The sequence below is a fragment of the Coregonus clupeaformis genome, chromosome 1 (assembly GCF_020615455.1).
Source record: "Coregonus clupeaformis isolate EN_2021a chromosome 1, ASM2061545v1, whole genome shotgun sequence".
Classification (NCBI taxonomy): Eukaryota; Metazoa; Chordata; class Actinopteri; order Salmoniformes; family Salmonidae; genus Coregonus; species Coregonus clupeaformis.
Window position 1 is genome coordinate 36,524,291 of NC_059192.1, and position 18,735 is coordinate 36,543,025.

At 45.0% G+C, this 18,735-nt stretch overlaps 1 protein-coding gene across 3 annotated transcripts in view; it reads left to right on the forward strand.

Annotated features, from left to right (window-relative positions):
- Positions 1–18,735, forward strand: part of LOC121567829 (mediator of RNA polymerase II transcription subunit 24) — a 54,783-nt gene that overhangs the window by 34,272 nt on the left and 1,776 nt on the right. For all 3 annotated transcript variants that reach the window (XM_041878151.2, XM_041878158.2, XM_041878169.2), the window contains exons 21-25: positions 4,539–4,720; positions 5,300–5,393; positions 5,573–5,672; positions 15,289–15,369; positions 15,626–15,774. In XM_041878151.2, the coding sequence (XP_041734085.1) occupies positions 4,539–4,720; positions 5,300–5,393; positions 5,573–5,672; positions 15,289–15,369; positions 15,626–15,774 (606 nt within the window). The remainder of the gene's footprint in view (positions 1–4,538; positions 4,721–5,299; positions 5,394–5,572; positions 5,673–15,288; positions 15,370–15,625; positions 15,775–18,735) is intronic.

The window sequence follows — 18,735 nt, forward strand, 5'->3', positions numbered from 1 at the left end:
GAGAGACCTGAAAATAGCTGTGCAGCGACGTTCCCCATCCAACCTGACAGAGCTTGAGAGGATCTGCAGAGAAGAATGGGAGGAACTCCCCAAATACAGGTGTGCTAAGCCTGTAGCATCATACCTAAGAAGACTCGCGGCTGTAATCGCTGCCAAGGGTGTTTCAACAAAGTACTGAGTAAATGGTCTGTATACTTATGTAAATGTGATATTTTTTTTATTTATTTTTTTCTTAATAAATTAGCAAAAATAGAAAATAAACTGTTTTTGTTCTGTCATTATGGGGTATTGTGTGTAGACTGAGGGGAAAAAAACAATTTAATCAATTTTAGAATAAGGCTGTAATGTAACAAAGTGGAAAAAGCCAAGGGGTCAGAATACTTTCTGAATGCACTGTACATTAACAAAATGTATTAAACTAATTTCCATGGCATTTCATGACCTTACAAATCCTAATTTGACAACTTGGAACAGCGCATCATGTGCATTCAGGCTAGCGCATTTTCAATCTGCGCAATCTTCATTCAGCCTACTGTCACTCACAGATTCACAGACTTAGCAGCAAATAAACATGAACAATGTGGAATCAGGAAATGAATGCCCACTCTTCATTGCTATTCAATGCAGATCCCGCCTTCATTCTGCTTTGATCAAACTTTTTTGCCTCTGTATGAATCTGGGCCGGCGATAAGTTATTTTGTATTATAGAGGAGCAGGTACACAATTCCCCAAAAATTACAGGTGCCGTTAAGTCGCTCCGGACAGCCCTGGCCAAAGTCAAGCTCTGGGGATAGAAGCTGTTCATCAGGGTCCTGTTGGTTCCAGACTTGGTGCACTGGTTCCTCTTGCCATGCGGTAGCAGAGAGAACAGTCTATGGCTTGGGTGGCTAGTCTTTGACCATTTTTTGGGCGTTCCTCTGACCCCGCCTGGTATAGAGGTCTTGGATGACAGGGAGCTCGGCCCCAGTGATGTACTGGGGCCATACTTTCAGTTGCCGTACCAAGTGGTGATGCAGCCAGTCAAGATGCTCTGAATGGTGCAGTGTAGAACCTTTTTAAACTACAGCCCCGTCGATGTGGACGGGGGCGTGCTCGCCCCTCCATTTCCTGTAGTCCACAATCAGCTCCTTTGTCTTGCTGATGTTGAGGGATAGGTTGTTGTCCTGGCACCACACTGCCAGGTCTCTGACATCCCTATAGGCTGCCTCGTCATCAGGGATCAGATCTACCACCGTCGTGTCTTCAGCAAACTTGATGATGGTGTTGGAGTCGTGCGTGGCCTTGCAGTCGTGGGTGAACAGGGAGTACAGGAGGGGACTAGGCACACACCCCTGAGGGGCACGTGGGGGATATGTTGTTGCCTACCCTCACGGCCTGGGGGCGGCCTGTCAGGAAGTCCAGGATCCAGTTGCAGAGAGAGGTGTTCAGTCCCAGGGGTCCTGAGCTTGGTGATGAGCTATGGTGTTGAATGCTGAGCTGTAGTCAATTAACATCATTCTTACATAGGTATTCCTTTTATTCAGGTGGGTGAGGGCAGTGTGAAGCGCAATCGAGATTGCGTAATCTGTGGATCTGTTGGGCCGGTATGCGAATTGGAGTGGGTCCAGGGTGTCTGGGATGATGATGGTGTTGATGTGAGCCATGACCAGCCTCTCAAAGCATTTCATGGCTATAGATGTGAGTGCTATTGGACGATAGTCATTTAGGCAGGTTACCTTGGCGTTCTTCGGCACGGGGACTATGGTGGTCTGCTTGAAACAAGTTGGTATTACATACCGGGTCAGGGATAGGTTGAAAATGTCAGTGAAGACCCTTGCCAGCTGGTCAGCGCATGCTCTGAATATGCGCCCCGGTAATCCGTCTGGCCCCATGTCCTTGCGAATGTTGACCTCTTTTTAAAGGTCTTACTCACATTGGCTATGGAGAGCAATATCCCACAGTTGTCCTTAACACCTGGTGTTCTCATGCATGGTTCATTGTTGCTTGCCTCAAAGCGAGCATAGAAGGCATTCAGCTCGTCTGGTAGGCTTGCGTCGCTGGGCAGCTCGCGGCTGGGTTTCCCTTCGTGATCCGTGATAGTTTGCAAGCCCTGCCACATCAGTCGAGCATCAAAGCCGGCATAGTAGGATTTGATCTTAGTCCTGTATTGACGCGTTGACTGTATGATGGCTCATCGGAGGTCGTAGCGGGATTTCTTATAAGTGTCCGGATTAGTGTCCCGCTCCTTGAAAGCGGCAGCTCTAGCCTTTAGCTCAGTATGGATGTTGCCTCTAATCCATGGCTTCTGATTTGGATATGTACGTACGGTCACTGTGGGGACGACGTTGTCGATGCACTTATTAATGAAGCTGGTGACTGATGTGGTAAACTCTGCAATGTTATCGGATGAATCCCGGAACATTTTCCAGTCTGTGCTAGTGAAACAGTCATGTAGCTTAGCATCCGCTTCATCGGCCCACCTCCGTATTGAGCGCATCACTAGTACTTCCTGTTTGAGTTTTTGCTTGGAAGCAGGAGGATAAAGTTATGGTCTGATTTGCCAAATGGAGGGCGAGGGAGGGCCTTGTAAAGAGTAATCTAGAGTTTTGTCACCTCTAGTTGCATAGGTGACATGCTTGCCCTCGTTCTTCAGGTCGGCAAACAGCTGGAAGAAATAGTGCGGGTCCGTTTTCATCTGGAGCATGTTGCCACTCATCAGGTTGATGATGGACAGGCAGCTGTCCCAGAAGATCTCCCTGAAGCTCTCCACCAGGAAGGGTCTCAGTGGGTAGGAGGTCTCATTGCCCATATAGGAGCAAGTCAGGTAGAGGCAGGTGATCACCACGTCCTGCAGCTGGTGCTCTGTGGCCACCTCCGAGGAGACCACGTTGCGGCAGCGCATCTAGACGAAAACCACGTTGGCCGGGGCGAGGGTGCTCTGGTTTCCCCAGCTGTGGTCGAGCAGGAAGCGGTCCACGCTCTGCAGCCACAGCCCTGGGTCGTTGGGGGGACAGGTTCTGGAGCCGGTAGCAGTGCTGGCACAGGAACTAACCCAGGCAGCTGGACCATCACCCTCTTGGGTGTGTCGGGGGCCTCAAATGAGTTGTTCAGGGGGGCCTTCTTGATCGGTGAGGAGGCGTTGTCAGAGCTCTTTACTAAGTCTGGGGTGCTCTGACTGATCCTGGGTGAGGGTGGACAGGTTGGTGCAGGACTGAGGCTTCTCCAGGGTCTCGTTGTTGAGGTGGATCACGTTCTGGTTGTTCTCGTTGGGCTGCACCTTCTTGGAGCACTTCTTCCGCTTGATTTTGATGAGCGAGCGGCGCTTCAGGTTCTTGTCTTTGGCGTTGTTGCTGTTCTGAACTGCCATGTTGTGGCCCACCGTGGCCGGCCCATCTCCGTCCTACATTTTCCCACTCATTCAACGGCATTGTGCATCGACATTAGGTTTATGTGTGTTCGTAAACGTGAGAAATATAATACAATTGATTTTGATTTAGATTATGCTTACTGATTTCAAGTCGATATGTCAAAATTACACAATGTTTCAATAATTTTTTTATTGATTAAGAGTTAACTTGTGTACATCGACTGCTGTCTAAGTTCTGAAATGTGAGTGTTCTGAAGACGAGCATCTTGTTGTAATAAAGGAGCACGTCATAGCGTTGCTGTAAACAATGAAGCAGATGTTCGTCGTGATAGACCTTTTTAACATGTCGCACTCTGTCTGCTAATATTCTTGCCTAACATTTCCTATGTTCCTGTCTTGGCTAACTAAATTACTTTTGTGTGGCTGCTAGTGCTAGCAAGCCTGTAGCGTTGCATTTCAGTCGACAGTGTATGAATAGAATGTTTGCCGATGGTTTAGCATTTGTCCCAAAAGTTTTGTGGAAACTGTGTTAGGTGCACGTCATTTAATCCCTCTATTTGAAGTGAGTGAAAATATCAAACAGTTGTAATGTGTCAGGCCTCACTGGAGGGATAAATGCGCTACAAACATACATTGCTTTTTCATGTGAAACACAACATAAGATAATTTAAATAAACTTGAAGATAACACAATCGCATTGTGTGCACATGTGCCGCGTTCACGTGCTAGTCGTAACTAGGAAACTCAGAAATGTTCGACTTGCTAACTGGTTGTAGTTATACACGTGCCGTGTTCAACCAGTCAGCAAGTCTGACATTTCAAAGTTCCAACTAGCACGTGAACGTGGTATAAAACCACCAAAAGACGCAGCCTAATTGTAAACCAAGCCACGTGTCATAACTACATTCAAAAGTAGTAGTTTTTTTTTTTTTTTTTTTTTTGGTAATGGGATGGTCTATCCTTGCATGTAACAAAAGTCACATGGATATAGATTTTTTTATTTTGACCAAGCTTTTATGTTTTTAAATGGCCTACACTTTTCGCCCAAAAAATGACTTGTCATTAAAGTATTTTTTTTATATTAAATTATTTGAACGTGTGTCTCTGTCTCTGTGTGTGTATTTACTCTAACTGTATATAATTTAGGGTATGTATCAATCCATTCCTCATTCCTACTTTCTATGTGTCTCAGGAGCTGCTGAAGGAGACTCGCCAGGAGTGGGCCAATCGGGTGGTGGAGCTGCTTTACAGCATCTTCTGCCTGGACACCCAGCAGATCACCCTCACCCTGCTGGGCCACATCCTGCCCAACCTGCTCACAGACTCGGCCCACTGGCACAGCCTGGCAGACCCGCCCGGCAAGGCCCTGGCCAAGTAAGACTGAGTCCTCCTAGTGTAGTTTCTCAGATTCTCAATGACAATGCAATGGAAATGTGCCATGTGCTAGCTAAATCATAGGGACTAGCTACCTGTCTTAATAGGTGACTGTAGGGGCCCTTTTCCAGAACACAGATTAAACCTAGTCCTGGCCAAAAAATCACTTTCAATTGAGATTCCCCATTAATCCAGGACTAGGCTTAATCTGTGCCTGGGAAGCCGGCCCTAGTTATACATGGTCCCTGTACAGCAGGGTTCCCCAACTGGCAGCGTGGGCCAAATTTGGCCCACGGGTGGTTTTATTTGGCTCCCCAAGTTTTCTGTTCAATTTGCAGTCTACAAGTTATTTGTAATTACGTTCTGGCCCCCTGACCATCCGCTCAAGAAAAAATTGGCTCGCGGCTGAATCTAGTTTATAGTCCCTGCTGTACAGTATGTAGGTAATGAATTACTGAATAAATCGGTTAGGTCGCTTTTCCTTAACCTTATTTTAACAAATGCATCTTTACTGTCGTTGGCTTTGGCTGTGTTCCGTTGTTGATGTCCAGTTGAAAGTTTTATCCAATTGTTCTCCAGGCTGGCTGTATGGTGTGCTCTCAGCTCCTTCTCCACTCACCACAAAGGCCAGGCCTCGGCTCGACAACGCAAGAGGCAGCGGGAGGATATAGAGGTAACACCACAGACAGTCAGACGGACGGACAGACAAACCGACCAAATCACAATTTATTTAAAGTGAATTTAACAAAGTCACAACACACTTTATACACGCGCACACACACACACACTATATTGTCATGTTTCCCCAGTGCCATGGGTATTGTAGTCTAACATGCCTCTCGTTAACCCCAGGACTACAGTAGCTTGTTCCCTCTGGACGACACACAGCCCTCCAAGCTCATGCGTCTGCTCAGCTCTAACGAGGACGAGCCGGTGGTCCTCTCTAGTCCAGGTTAGTCTGCTGCCCTCTGGTGTCAAACAAAGTACAGCAGGGACAGGTTCAGCAGGCAGACGTTGTGGAATGTTGCAGATATACATTTTATGAAAGAAAGTTATAGAACATGCTGCCGCCACAATACTTGAAAATACAAAGGGATCAACAACATTACATTCACTCCATATTACTGGCCGTTATGACAAGGTGAAAAGAAAGAGGCCTGTGTTAAGAAATCCACTCCAAATCATTGATTATGTTTGCAACAAGGCTGTTAAGTAATAATGCAAGACAACACAGCAAATCAATTAACTTTTTGGCCTAAATTAAAAACTACAGGGTTGGGTCAAATCCAATACAACACAGAGTGAAACCCTCTCTATTTTCAAGTATTGTGATTGCATGTTGTTAGTATGCTTGTCATCATCAAAATAAATATGAAAGGAGCAAAGCCCAGGTAAAACGTTAGAGGAAACCTCGCCTCAGTCTTCTGAAAATCTTATTTTTCAGCGAGACAATTACACAACTGTTTATGCCAAAAACACACCAGAATGGCTTTCAAAGCGGTGTTGAGTGTTCCTGAATTGTTTAGTCTCAGTCCTGACTTAAATGTGCTTGAAAATCAGAGTCAAGGTTTGAATATTGCTATCCATCAATGTTCCCAACCAAATTTAATGAGCTTGAGCAATTTTGACAAAAGTAATGGTTATATATTTCCCTATGAGTTGTGCAAAGTTGGTAGAAATTAATGGAGTTATCCCCCCAAAAAATTGGGAACATTTTCTATAACTTTCTTTCATTTTGAAAATGTGGAGGAGGTTGTGTAGATCAGTATGAAAAAATATATAATTTAATACCTTGTTAGATTAAATTTTAAGGTAGCAAAATGTGAAAAAGGTAGACTTTTCATATCTATGGAGAGCCAAGTTTGAAAATACTTTTTACTGTGCCTTAGGGGTTGATTGCATTCCATTAAGGTTTTTAAGACAGAGTAGGGTTCTGAACCGACATCAACAGCAAGTAGACACAAGTTCTCTAAACCAAATGACAGGCGAACAAAAGCTTTTTGTTACTTTGGGAAAAAACTGTGCTCAACAATAACAACGGTTTTCATATCGAAAGAAAAAGGGTAACTTTTTTTCCAATGTCACCAGGGTGATATGGGCAATTGCAAAAGCCCCACTAGGTAACCGTAATTGACTTGCGTTAACATGATTTAAACCTGCCTTAAGGTATTTGGGAAAAACTGTGATCACGGAGTACATTGACATTTGACCAATCGTGGCCACTCTGCATAGAAACAAAACTTCCCTGCGTCAAATCACACAGTATATTGCATTACTCTGGAAAGCAATTGTACACTTCTGTTGAATGACGAGGTGTAGTGGAGTAATTAGTGTCAGGTAGAAACCCAATGTGCAAGGAGGTGGTGTAGAAGGACATTTAGGAAAAACACACACTTTAAATGAAGTGGGATGTCATGTGTAGAGTACTGGAGGGGACAAGGTCATTTAGAAACTTGTCTTTCCCCACTATGGACTTGAAATGGGAGGAAGTGTCCTTATAGACTCACTCATATGATAAGACATTTTGTTTTAATTTCTTACACCAGTCCTTCAATTGAAATCTATAAGGGAAGAGGACCAGTGAAAACTTAGGGTGCCTGCCACAAGTCAAAATTGGCTATATTATAAAAAATTCATTCAAACTAAAATGTTGGTCTTAATTTAAGGTTAGGATTAGGTTTAAAATCTGATTTTAAGAAGATAAATTGTAGAAATAGGCGGGGTTTAGCCATAATTATGACTTTGTGGCTGTAGTAACTAGTGACGACCCAATTTAGGGCAAATTAGAGAATTGAGAAGTAAAGAGATTCTTTGAGTAAGGAAGTTATGTCAGAGCAGTGACGCAATGATACAATGAGTACATTTACAGTTGAAGTCGGAAGTTTACATACACCTTAGCCAAATACATTTAAACTCAGTTTTTCACAATTCCTGACATTTAATCCTAGTAAAAATTCCCTGTCTTAGGTCAGTTAGGATCACCACTTTATTTTAAGAATGTGAAATGTCAGAATAACAGTAGAGAGAATTATTTATTTCAGCTTTTATTCCTTTCATCACATTCCCAGTGGGTCAGACGTTTACATACACTCAATTAGTATTTGGTACAATTGCCTTTAAATTGTTTAACTTGGGTCAAACATTTTGGGTAGCCTTCCACAAGCTTCCCACAATAGGTTAGGTGAATTACTTGACTTTGTTGTCCTTAGGCCATTTTGCCTCAACGTTGGAAGTATGCTTGGGGTCATTGTCCATTTGGAAGACAAACATAACAATGGTCATTATGGGCAAACAGTTCTATTTTTGTTTCATCAGACCAGAGGACATTTCTCCAAAAAGTACGATCTTTGTCCCCATGTGCAGTTGCAAACTGTAGTCTGGCTTTTTTATGGTGGTTTTGGAGCAGTGGCTTCTTCCTTGCTGAGCGGCCTTTCAGGTTATGTCGATATAGGACTCGTTTTACTGTGGATATAGATACTTTTGTACTTGTTTCCTCCAGCATCTTCACAAGGTCCTTTGCTGTTGTTCTGGGATTGATTTTCATTTTTCACACAAAAGTACGTTCATCTCTAGGAGACAGAACGCGTCTCCGTACTGAGCGGTATGACGGCTGTGTGGTCCCATGATGTTTATACTTGCGTACTATTGTTTGTACAGATGAACGTGGTACCTTCAGGCGTTTGGAAATTGCTCTCAAGGATGAACCAGACATGTGGAGGTCTACAATTTGTTTTCTGAGGTCTTGGCTGATTTCTTTTGATTTTCCCATGATGTCAAGCAAAGAGGCACTGAGTTTGAAGGTAGGCCTTGAAATACATCCACAGGTTCACCTCCAATTGACTCAAATGATGTCAATTAGCCTATCAGAAGCTTCTAAAGGCATGACATCATTTTCTGGAATTTTCCAAGCTGTTTAAAGGCACAGTCAACTGGAATTGTGATACAGTGAATTATAAGTGAAATAATCTGTAAACAATTGTTTGAAATATTACTTGTCATGCACAAAGTATAGTGGGGAAAACAATTATTTAGTCAGCCACCAATTGTGCAAGTTCTCCCACTTAAAAAGATGAGAGAGGCCTGTAATTTTCATCATAGGTACACGTCAACTATGACAGACAAATTGAAAAGAAAAAAATCCAGAAAATCACATTGTAGGATCTTTAATGAATTTATTTGCAAATTATGGTGGAAAATAAGTATTTGGTCACCTACAAACAAGCAATATTTCTGGCTCTCACAGACCTGTAACTTCTTCTTTAAGAGGCTCCTCTGTCCTCCACTCCTTACCTGTATTAATGGCACCTGTTTGAACTTGTTATCAGTATAAAAGACACCTGTCCACAACCTCAAACAGTCACACTCCAAACTCCACTATGGCCAAGACCAAAGAGCTGTCAAAGGACACCAGAAACAAAATTGTAGACCTGCACCAGGCTGGGAAGACTGAATCTGCAATAGGTAAGCAGCTTGGTTTGAAGAAATCAACTGTGGGAGCAATTATTAGGAAATGGAAGACATACAAGACCACTGATAATCACCCTCGATCTGGGGCTCCACGCAAGATCTCACCCCGTGGGGTCAAAATGATCACAAGAACGGTGAGCAAAAATCCCAGAACCACATGGGGGGACCTAGTGAATGACCTGCAGAGAGCTGGGACCAAAGTAACAAAGCCTACCATCAGTAACACACTACGCCGCCAGGGACTCAAATCTTGCAGTGCCAGACGTGTCCCCCTGCTTAAGCCAGTACATGTCCAGGCCCGTCTGAAGTTTGCTAGAGTGCATTTGGATGATCCAGAAGAGGATTGGGAGAATGTCATATGGTCAGATGAAACCAAAATATAACTTTTTGGTAAAGAACACCATACCTACTGTGAAGCATGGGGGTGGAAACATCATGCTTTGGGGCTGTTTTTCTGCAAAGGGACCAGGACGACTGATCCGTGTAAAGGAAAGAATGAATGGGGCCATGTATCGTGAGATTTTGAGTGAAAACCTCCTTCCATCAGCAAGGGCATTGAAGATGAAACGTGGCTGGGTCTTTCAGCATGACAATGATCCCAAACACACCGCCCGGGCAACGAAGGAGTGGCTTCGTAAGAAGCATTTCAAGGTCCTGAAGTGGCCTAGCCAGTCTCCAGATCTCAACCCCATAGAAAATCTTTGGAGGGAGTTGAAAGTCTGTGTTGCCCAGCGACAGCCCCAAAACATCACTGCTCTAGAGGAGATCTGCATGGAGGAATGGGCCAAAATACCAGCAACAGTGTGTGAAAACCTTGTGAAGACTTACAGAAAACTTTTGACCTGTGTCATTGCCAACAAAGGGTATATAACAAAGTATTGAGAAACTTTTGTTATTGACCAAATACTTATTTTCCATCATAATTTGCAAATAAATTCATTAAAAACCTACAATGTGATTTTCTGGATTTTTTTTTTCTCATTTTGTCTGTCATAGTTGACGTGTACCTATGATGAAAATTACAGGCCTCTCTCATCTTTTTAAGTGGGAGAACTTGCACAATTGGTGGCTGACTAAATACATTTTTTCCCCACTGTAGATGTCCTAACCGACTTGCCAAAACTATAGTTTGTTAACAAGAAATTTGTGGAGTGGTTGAAAAATGAGTTTTAATGACTCCAACCTAAGTGTATGTAAACTTCCGACTTCAACTGTACATGCACGCTAATAATTAGATTTTAAACTGATTATGACAGTAGGCCGAGTATGGCATTTTACATTTTTTACATTTTAGTCATTTAGCAGACGCTCTTATCCAGAGCGACTTACAGGAGCAATTAGGGTTAAGTGCCTTGCTCAAGGGCACATTTACGTCATTTAGCAGACGCTCTTATCCAGAGCGACTACAAATTGGTGCATTCACCCTATAGCCAGTGGGATAACCACTTTACAATTATACTTTTTTTTTTGGGGGGGGGGGTAGAAGGATTACTTTATCCTATCCCAGGTGTTCCTTAAAGAGGTGGGGTTTCAAATTTCTCCGGAAGGTGGTGAGTGACTCCGCTGTCCTGGCGTCGTGAGGGAGCTTGTTCCACCATTGGGGTGCCAGAGCAGCGAACAGCTTTGACTGGGCTGAGCGGGAACTATGCTTCCGCAGAGGAAGGGAGCCAGCAGGCCAGAGGTGGATGAACGCAATGCCCTCGCCTGGGTGTAGGGACTGATCAGAGCCTGAAGGTACGGAGGTGCCGTTCCCCTCACTGCTCCATAGGCAAGCACCATGGTCTTGTAACGGATGCGAGCTTCAACTGGAAGCCAGTGGAGTGTGCGGAGGAGGGGGTGACGTGAGAGAACTTGGGAAGGTTGAACACCAGACGGGCTGCGGCATTCTGGATGAGTTGTAGGGGTTTAATGGCACAGGCAGGGAGCCCAGCCAACAGCGAGTTGCAGTAATCCAGACGGGAGATGACAAGTGCCTGGATTAGGACCTGTGCCGCTTCCTGTGTAAGGCAGGGTCGTACTCTCCGAATGTTGTAGAGCATGAACCTGCAGGATCGGGTCACCGCCTTGATGTTAGCGGAGAACGACAGGGTGTTGTCCAGGGTCACGCCAAGGCTCTTCGCACTCTGGGAGGAGGACACAACGGAGTTGTCAACCGTGATGGCGAAATCATGGAACGGGCAGTCCTTCCCCGGGAGGAAGAGCAGCTCCGTCTTGCCAGGGTTCAGCTTGAGGTGGTGATCCGTCATCCATACTGATATGTCGGCCAGACATGCAGAGATGCGATTCGCCACCTGGTTATCAGAAGGGGGAAAGGAGAAGATTAGTTGTGTATCGTCAGCGTAGCAATGATAGGAGAGGCCATGTGAGGATATGACAGAGCCAAGTGACTTGGTGTATAGGGAGAAAAGGAGAGGGCCTAGAACTGAGCCCTGGGGGACACCAGTGGTGAGAGCACGTGGTGCGGAGACAGCTTCTCGCCACGCCACTTGGTAGGAGCGACCGGTCCGGTAGGACGCAATCCAGGAGTGAGCCGCGCCGGAGATGCCCAGCTCGGAGAGGGTGGAGAGGAGGATCTGATGGTTCACTGTATCAAAGGCAGCAGACAGGTCTAGAAGGACAAGAGCAGAGGAGAGAGAGTTAGCTTTAGCAGTGCGGAGAGCCTCCGTGACACAGAGAAGAGCAGTCTCAGTTGAATGACCAGTCCTGAAACCTGACTGGTTTGGATCAAGAAGGTCATTCTGAGAGATAGCAAGAGAGTTGGCTAAAGACGGCACGCTCAATAGTTTTGGAAAGAAAAGAAAGAAGGGATACTGGTCTGTAGTTGTTGACATCAGTGGGATCGAGTGTTGGTTTTTTGAGAAGGGGTGCAACTCTCGCTCTCTTGAAGACGGAAGGGACATGGCCAGCGGTCAAGGATGAGTTGATCAGCGAGGTGAGGTAGGGGAGAAGGTCACCGGAGATGGTCTGGAGAAGAGAGGAGGGGATGGGGTCAAGCGGGCAGGTTGTTGGGCGGCCTGCAGTCACTAGTCGCAAGATTTTATCTGGAGAGAGAGGGGAGAAAGAAGTCAAAGCATAGGGTAGGGCAGTGTGAGCAGGACCAGCAGTGTCATTAGACTTAACAAACGAGGATCGGATGTCGTCAACCTTCTTTTCAAAGTGGTTGACAAAGTCATCCACAGAGAGGGAGGAGGGGGGAGGATTCAGCAGTGAGGAGAATGTGGCAAAGAGCTTCCTAGGGTTAGAGGCAGATGCTTGGAATTTAGAGTGGTAGAAAGTGGCCTTAGCAGCAGAAACAGATGAAGAAAATGTAGAGAGGAGGGAGTGAAAAGATGCCAGGTCGGCAGGGAGTTTAGTTTTCTTCCATTTCCGCTCAGCTGCCCGGAGCTCTGTTCTGTGAGCTCGCAATGAGTCATCAAGCCACAGAGCTGGAGGGGAGGACCGAGCCGGCCGGGAGGATAGGGGACACAGGGAGTCAAAGGATGCAGAAAGGGAGGAGAGGAGGATTGAGGAGGCAGAATCAGGAGATTGGAGGGAGAAGGATTGAGCAGAGGGAAGAGATGATAGGATGGAAGAGGAGAGAGTAGTGGGAGAGAGAGAGCGAAGGTTGCGGCGGCGTGTTACCATCTGTGTAGGGGCAGAGTGAGTAGTGTTGGAGGAGAGCGAGAGAGAAAAGGATACAAAGTAGTGGTCTGAGACATGGAGGGGAGTTGCAGTGAGATTAGTAGAAGAGCAACATCTAGTAAAGATGAAGTCAAGCGTATTGCCTGCCTTGTGAGTGGGGGGGGATGGTGAGAGGGTGAGGTCAAAAGAGGAGAGGAGTGGAAAGAAGGAGGCAGAGAGAAATGAGTCAAATGTAGACGTGGGGAGGTTGAAATCCCCCAAAACTGTGAAGGGTGAGCCATCCTCAGGAAAGGAACTTATCAAGGCGTCAAGCTCATTGATGAACTCTCCAAGGGAACCTGGAGGGCGATAGATGACAAGGATATTAAGCTTAAATGGGCTAGTGACTGTGACAGCGTGGAATTCAAATGAGGAGATAGACAGATGGGTTAGGGGAAAAATTGAGAATGACCACTTGGGAGAGATGAGGATTCCTGTGCCACCACCCCTCTGACCAGATGCTCTCGGGGTATGCGAGAACACATGGTCAGACGAGGAGAGAGCAGTAGGAGTAGCAGTGTTTTCAGTGGTAATCCATGTTTCCGTCAGCGCCAGGAAGTCGAGGGACTGGAGGGTAGCATAGGCTGGGATGAAGTCAGCCTTGTTGGCGGCAGAACGGCAGTTCCAGAGGCTGCCTGAGACCTGGAACTCCAGGTGTGTGGTGCGTGCAGGGACCACCAGGTTAGAGAGGCAGCAGCCACGCGGTGTGAGGCGTTTGTGTAGCCTGTGCGGAGAGGAGAGAACAGGGATAGGCAGAGGCATAGTTGACAGGCTGCAGCAGATGGCTACAATAATGCAGAGGAGATCGGAATGAAATGAACTAAACATCAGGGAAAGGAGAGAGCAGGCCTCCCTCACCAAAAAAAAAAATATATATAACTCTCCCAACTTCCACCTCAGAAACTATAATTGTTTCACTGAACCACCCGAGTAAAACTCTCCCAACTTCCACTTTAGAAATTAGAATTGTTGTAAACTACAGCAGACTGTTATCAGTAGCTGTAATTAAGTACAGCAGCTACCAACCACCTAACGTTAATGCCTCGGATGAGGTTAGAAAAACAGCTGAATGGTAGCAGCTAGCTGGCTCAATCACAGGTACTCTTAAGCATGAAATAACATTGGAAACAATTAACCACAGTTGCAAAAAGTTACCAGTAACTACCCGCTAGCTAGCTAGCTTTGTTGGTCCAAGTAGTGGGTAAGCTAGCCTCGTGCTTCGCCGGGGTCCGCCGAATACAGTCCTTACCTACAATAATTACCTACAATAACTACCTGAGTAAACTACCTATAATACCTAACTACAATACCTACCTACAATCTAAATACATGGTTTAAGCTTTACTCAACACCATATAAGAAGCCAAGCTTACCTCCTGCTAGAGAAAACACAACCTCTCCCGTCAGTGGGTCATCGGAAAGTCAAATAGTTTTCACAGAAATAACATGGTTGCTGTGGTAGAACATTTATTTTTATTGCCTATTTTCGGCATTTATCAAAGACCTGTCAGGTAGCCTGATTTCAGATGTGTCCATGTAAACAGGATTATTAGGGAAGTCATTCTTCTTGCAAAAATATAAACACAACATGTAAAGTGTTGATCCCATGTTTCATGAGCTGAAATAAAAGATCCCAGAAATATTCCATACGCACATAAAGCTTATTTCTTACAAATGTTGTACACACATTTGTTTACGTCCCTGTTAGTGAGCATTTCTCCTTTGCCAAGATAATCCATCCACCTGACAGGTGTGGCATATCAAGAAGCTGATTAAACAGCATAATCTTTACACAGGTGCACTTTGTGCTGGGGACAATAAAAAGCCACTCTAAAATGTACAATTTTGACACACAACACAATGCTACAGATGTGTGCAATTGGCATGCTGACTGCAGGAATATCCACCAGAGCTGTTGCCAGTGAATGTAATGTTCATTTCTCTACCATAAGCCGCCTCCAACTTCGTTTTAGAGAATTTGGCAGTATGTCCTGCGGCGATCGTCTGAGACCAGCCACCCGGACAGCTGATGAAATTGTGGGTTTGCACAACCGAAGAATTTCTGCACACTGTCAGAAACAGTCTCAGGGGAGCTCATCTGTGTGCTCGTTGTCCTCACCAGAGTCTTGATCTGACTGCAGTTTGGCGTCGTAACCGACTTCAGTGGGCAAATGCTCACCTTCGATGGCCACTGGCACGCTGGAGAAGTGTGCTCTTAACGGGTGAATCCCAGTTTCAACTGTACCGGGCAGATGGCAGACAGCGTTTATGGCGTCGTGTGGGAGAGTGGTTTGCTGATGTCAACGTTGTTAAGAGTGCCCCATGGTGGTGATGGTATGGGCAGGCATTAGCTACGGACAACGAACACAATTGCATTTTATCGATGATTGTCACTATAATAAACTTTAATCTTTTCCCTGTCTCCTGTGTTTGTGTTGTAGGTGACCGCTCCATGTCCACCTCCCTCTCAGCCTCCCAGCTCCACACGGTCAACATGAGGGACCCTCTCAACCGCGTCCTAGGTTAGAACCATGCACCTGTCTCAAATCTTTAGCACCTATTAGGCATTGTGGCTTACCAGTATGGCTTACCAGGGCATGCCTTTAATGTTTTAGTGCTTCTCATAACGATTTCATTCGACCTTATATGTTTGATTAAGTCGCTCTGGATAAGAGCGTCTGCTAAATGACTAAAATGTTAAAATGTGATTTTAAAAAAACGCTTAATAAATCTGGCCCCTCCATCCACCTTACTCTCTCTCTCTCTCTCCCTCTAAAGCCAACCTGTTCCTGCTGATCTCATCCATCCTGGGCTCCAAGACAGCGGGGCCACACACCCAGTTTGTGCAGAGCTTCATGGAGGAGTGTGTAGAGTGCCTGGAACAGGGCAGCCGCGGGAGCATCCTGCAGTTCATGCCTTTCACCATGGTGAGTGGGAGAGAGGGGAGTTGAGCGTGGGGGTGATGAACTGTGGTAGTCTAGGGGAGGGAGAGAAGTTTAAGTCGTGATAACATTTTCAAAACATTTATTTAATTTTTCTATGTATGTTTCTTAATATTTTGTAGTCTTTTCTTCTTTCTTTTTTTTTTGGGGGGGGGGGGGTAGATCAGCTTTAATATTGCAGATAGATTCTAACTTCCATCAATGTAATTGTCTGCATCACTTCCAATCCCCCCTATGGTTTTTTTTTCGCAAATATAAATATGTATATACAGTTGAAGTCGGAAGTTTATATACACTTAGGTTGGAGTCATTAAAACTCGTTTTCCAACCACTCCACACATTTCTTGTTAAAAAGCTATAGTTTTGGCAAGTCGGTTAGGACATCTACTTTGTGCATTACACAAGTAATTTTTCCAACAATTGTTTACAGACTTATAATTCACTGTATCACAATTCCAGTGGGTCAGAAGTTTACATACACTAAGTTGACTGTGCCTTTAAACAGCTTGGAAAATTCTAGAAAATGTCATGTCTTTAGAAGCTTCTGATAGGCTAATTGACAATTGGAGGTGTACCTGTGGATGTATTTCAAGGCCTACTGTCAAACTCAGTGCCTCTTTGCTTGACATCATGGGAAAATCAAAAGAAATCAGCCAAGACCTCAGAAAAAAAATGGTAGAACTACACATGTCTGGTTCATCCTTGGGAGCAATTTCCAAATGCCTGAAGGTACCATGTTCATCTGTACAAGCAATAGTACACAAGTATAAACACCATGGGACCATGCAGCCGTCATACCGCTCAGGAAGGAGACGCGTTCTGTCTCCTAGAGATGAACGTACTTTGGTGCGAAAAGTGCAAATCAATCCCAGAACAACAGCAAAGGACCTTGTGAAGATGCTGGAGGAAACAGGAACAAAAGTATCTACAGTGAGGGAAAAAAGTATTTGATCCCCTGCTGATTTTGTACGTTTGCCCACTGACAAAGACATGATCAGTCTATAATTTTAATGGTAGGTTTATTTGAACAGTGAGAGACAGAATTACAACAACAAAATCCAGAAGAAAGCATGTTATAAATTGATTTGCATTTTAATGAGGGAAATAAGTATTTGACCCCTCTGCAAAACATAACTTAGTACTTGGTGGCAAAACCCTTGTTGGCAATCACAGAGGTCAGACGTTTCTTGTAGTTGGCCACCAGGTTTGCACACATCTCAGGAGGGATTTTGTTCCACTCCTCTTTGCAGATCTTCTCCAAGTCATTAAGGTTTCGAGGCTGACGTTTGGCAACTCAAACCTTCAGCTCCCTCCACAAATTTTCTATGGGATTAAGGTCTGGAGACTGGCTAGGCCACTCCAGGACCATAATGTGCTTCTTCTTGAGCCACTCCTTTGTTGCCTTGGCTGTGTGTTTTGGGTCATTGTCATGCTGGAATACCCATCCACGACCCATTGTCAATGCCCTGGCTGAGGAAAGGAGGTTCTCACCCAAGATTTGACGGTACATGGCCCCGTCCATCGTCCCTTTGATGCGGTGAAGTTGTCCTGTCCCCTTAGCAGAAAAACACCCCCAAAGCTTAATGTTTCCACCTCCATGTTTGACGGTGGGGATGGTGTTCTTGGGGTCATAGGCAGCATTCCTCCTCCTCCAAACACAGCGAGTTGAGTTGATGCCAAAGAGCTCGATTTTGGTCTCATCTAAACACAACACTTTCACCCAGTTCTCCTCTGAATCATTCAGATGTTCATTGGCAGACTTCAGACGGCCCTGTATATGTGCTTTCTTGAGCAGGGGGACCTTGCGGGCGCTGCAGGATTTCAGTCCTTCACGGTGTAGGTTGTTACCAATTGTTTTCTTGGTGACTATGGTCCCAGCTGCCTTGAGATCATTGACAAGATCCTCCCTTGTAGTTCTGGGCTGATTCCTCACCGTTCTCATGATCATTGCAACTCCACAAGGTGAGATCTTGCATGGAGCCCCAGGCCGAGAGAGATTGACAGTTATTTTGTGTTTCTTCCATTTGCGAATAATCGCACCAACTGTTGTCACCTTCTCACCAAGCTGCTTGGCGATGGTCTTGTAGCCCATTCCAGCCTTGTGTACATCTACAATCTTGTCCCTGACATCCTTGGCGAGCTCTTTGGTCTTGGCCATGGTGGAGAGTTTGGAATCTGATTGATTGATCGCTTCTGTGGACAGGTGTCTTTTATACAGGTAACAAACTGAGATTAGGAGCACTCCCTTTTAGAGTGTGCTTCTAATCTCAGCTCGTTATCTGTATAAAAGACACCTGGGAGCCAGAAATCTTTCTGATTGAGAGGGGGTCAAATACGTATTTCCCTCATTAAAATGCAAATCAATTTATAACATTTTTGACGTGCGTTTTCTGGATTTTTGTTGTTGTTATTCTGTCTCTCACTGTTATAATAAACCTACCATTAAAATTATAGACTGATCATTTCTTTGTCAGTGGGCAAACGTACAAAATCAGCAGGGGATCAAATACCTTTTTCCCTAACTGTATATCCACAGTAAAACGAGTCCTATATCGACATAACCTGAAAGGTCGCTCAGCAAGGAAGAAGCCACTGCTCCAAAACCGCCATAAAAAAGACAGACTACGGTTTGCAACTACACATGGGGACAAAGATCATACTTTTTGGAGAAATGTCCTCTGGTCTGATGAAACAAAAATAGAACTGTTTGGCCATAATGACCATTGTTATGTTTGGAGGAAAAAGGGGGTAGCTTGTAAGCCGAAGAACACCATCCCAACCGTGAAGCACGGGGGTGGCAGCATCATGCTGTGGGGGTGCTTTGCTGCAGGAGGGACTGGTGCACTTCACAAAATAGATGGCATCATGAGGAAGGAAAATTATGTGGATATATTGAAGCAACATCTCAAGACATCAGTCAGGAAGTTAAAGCTTGGTCGCAAATGG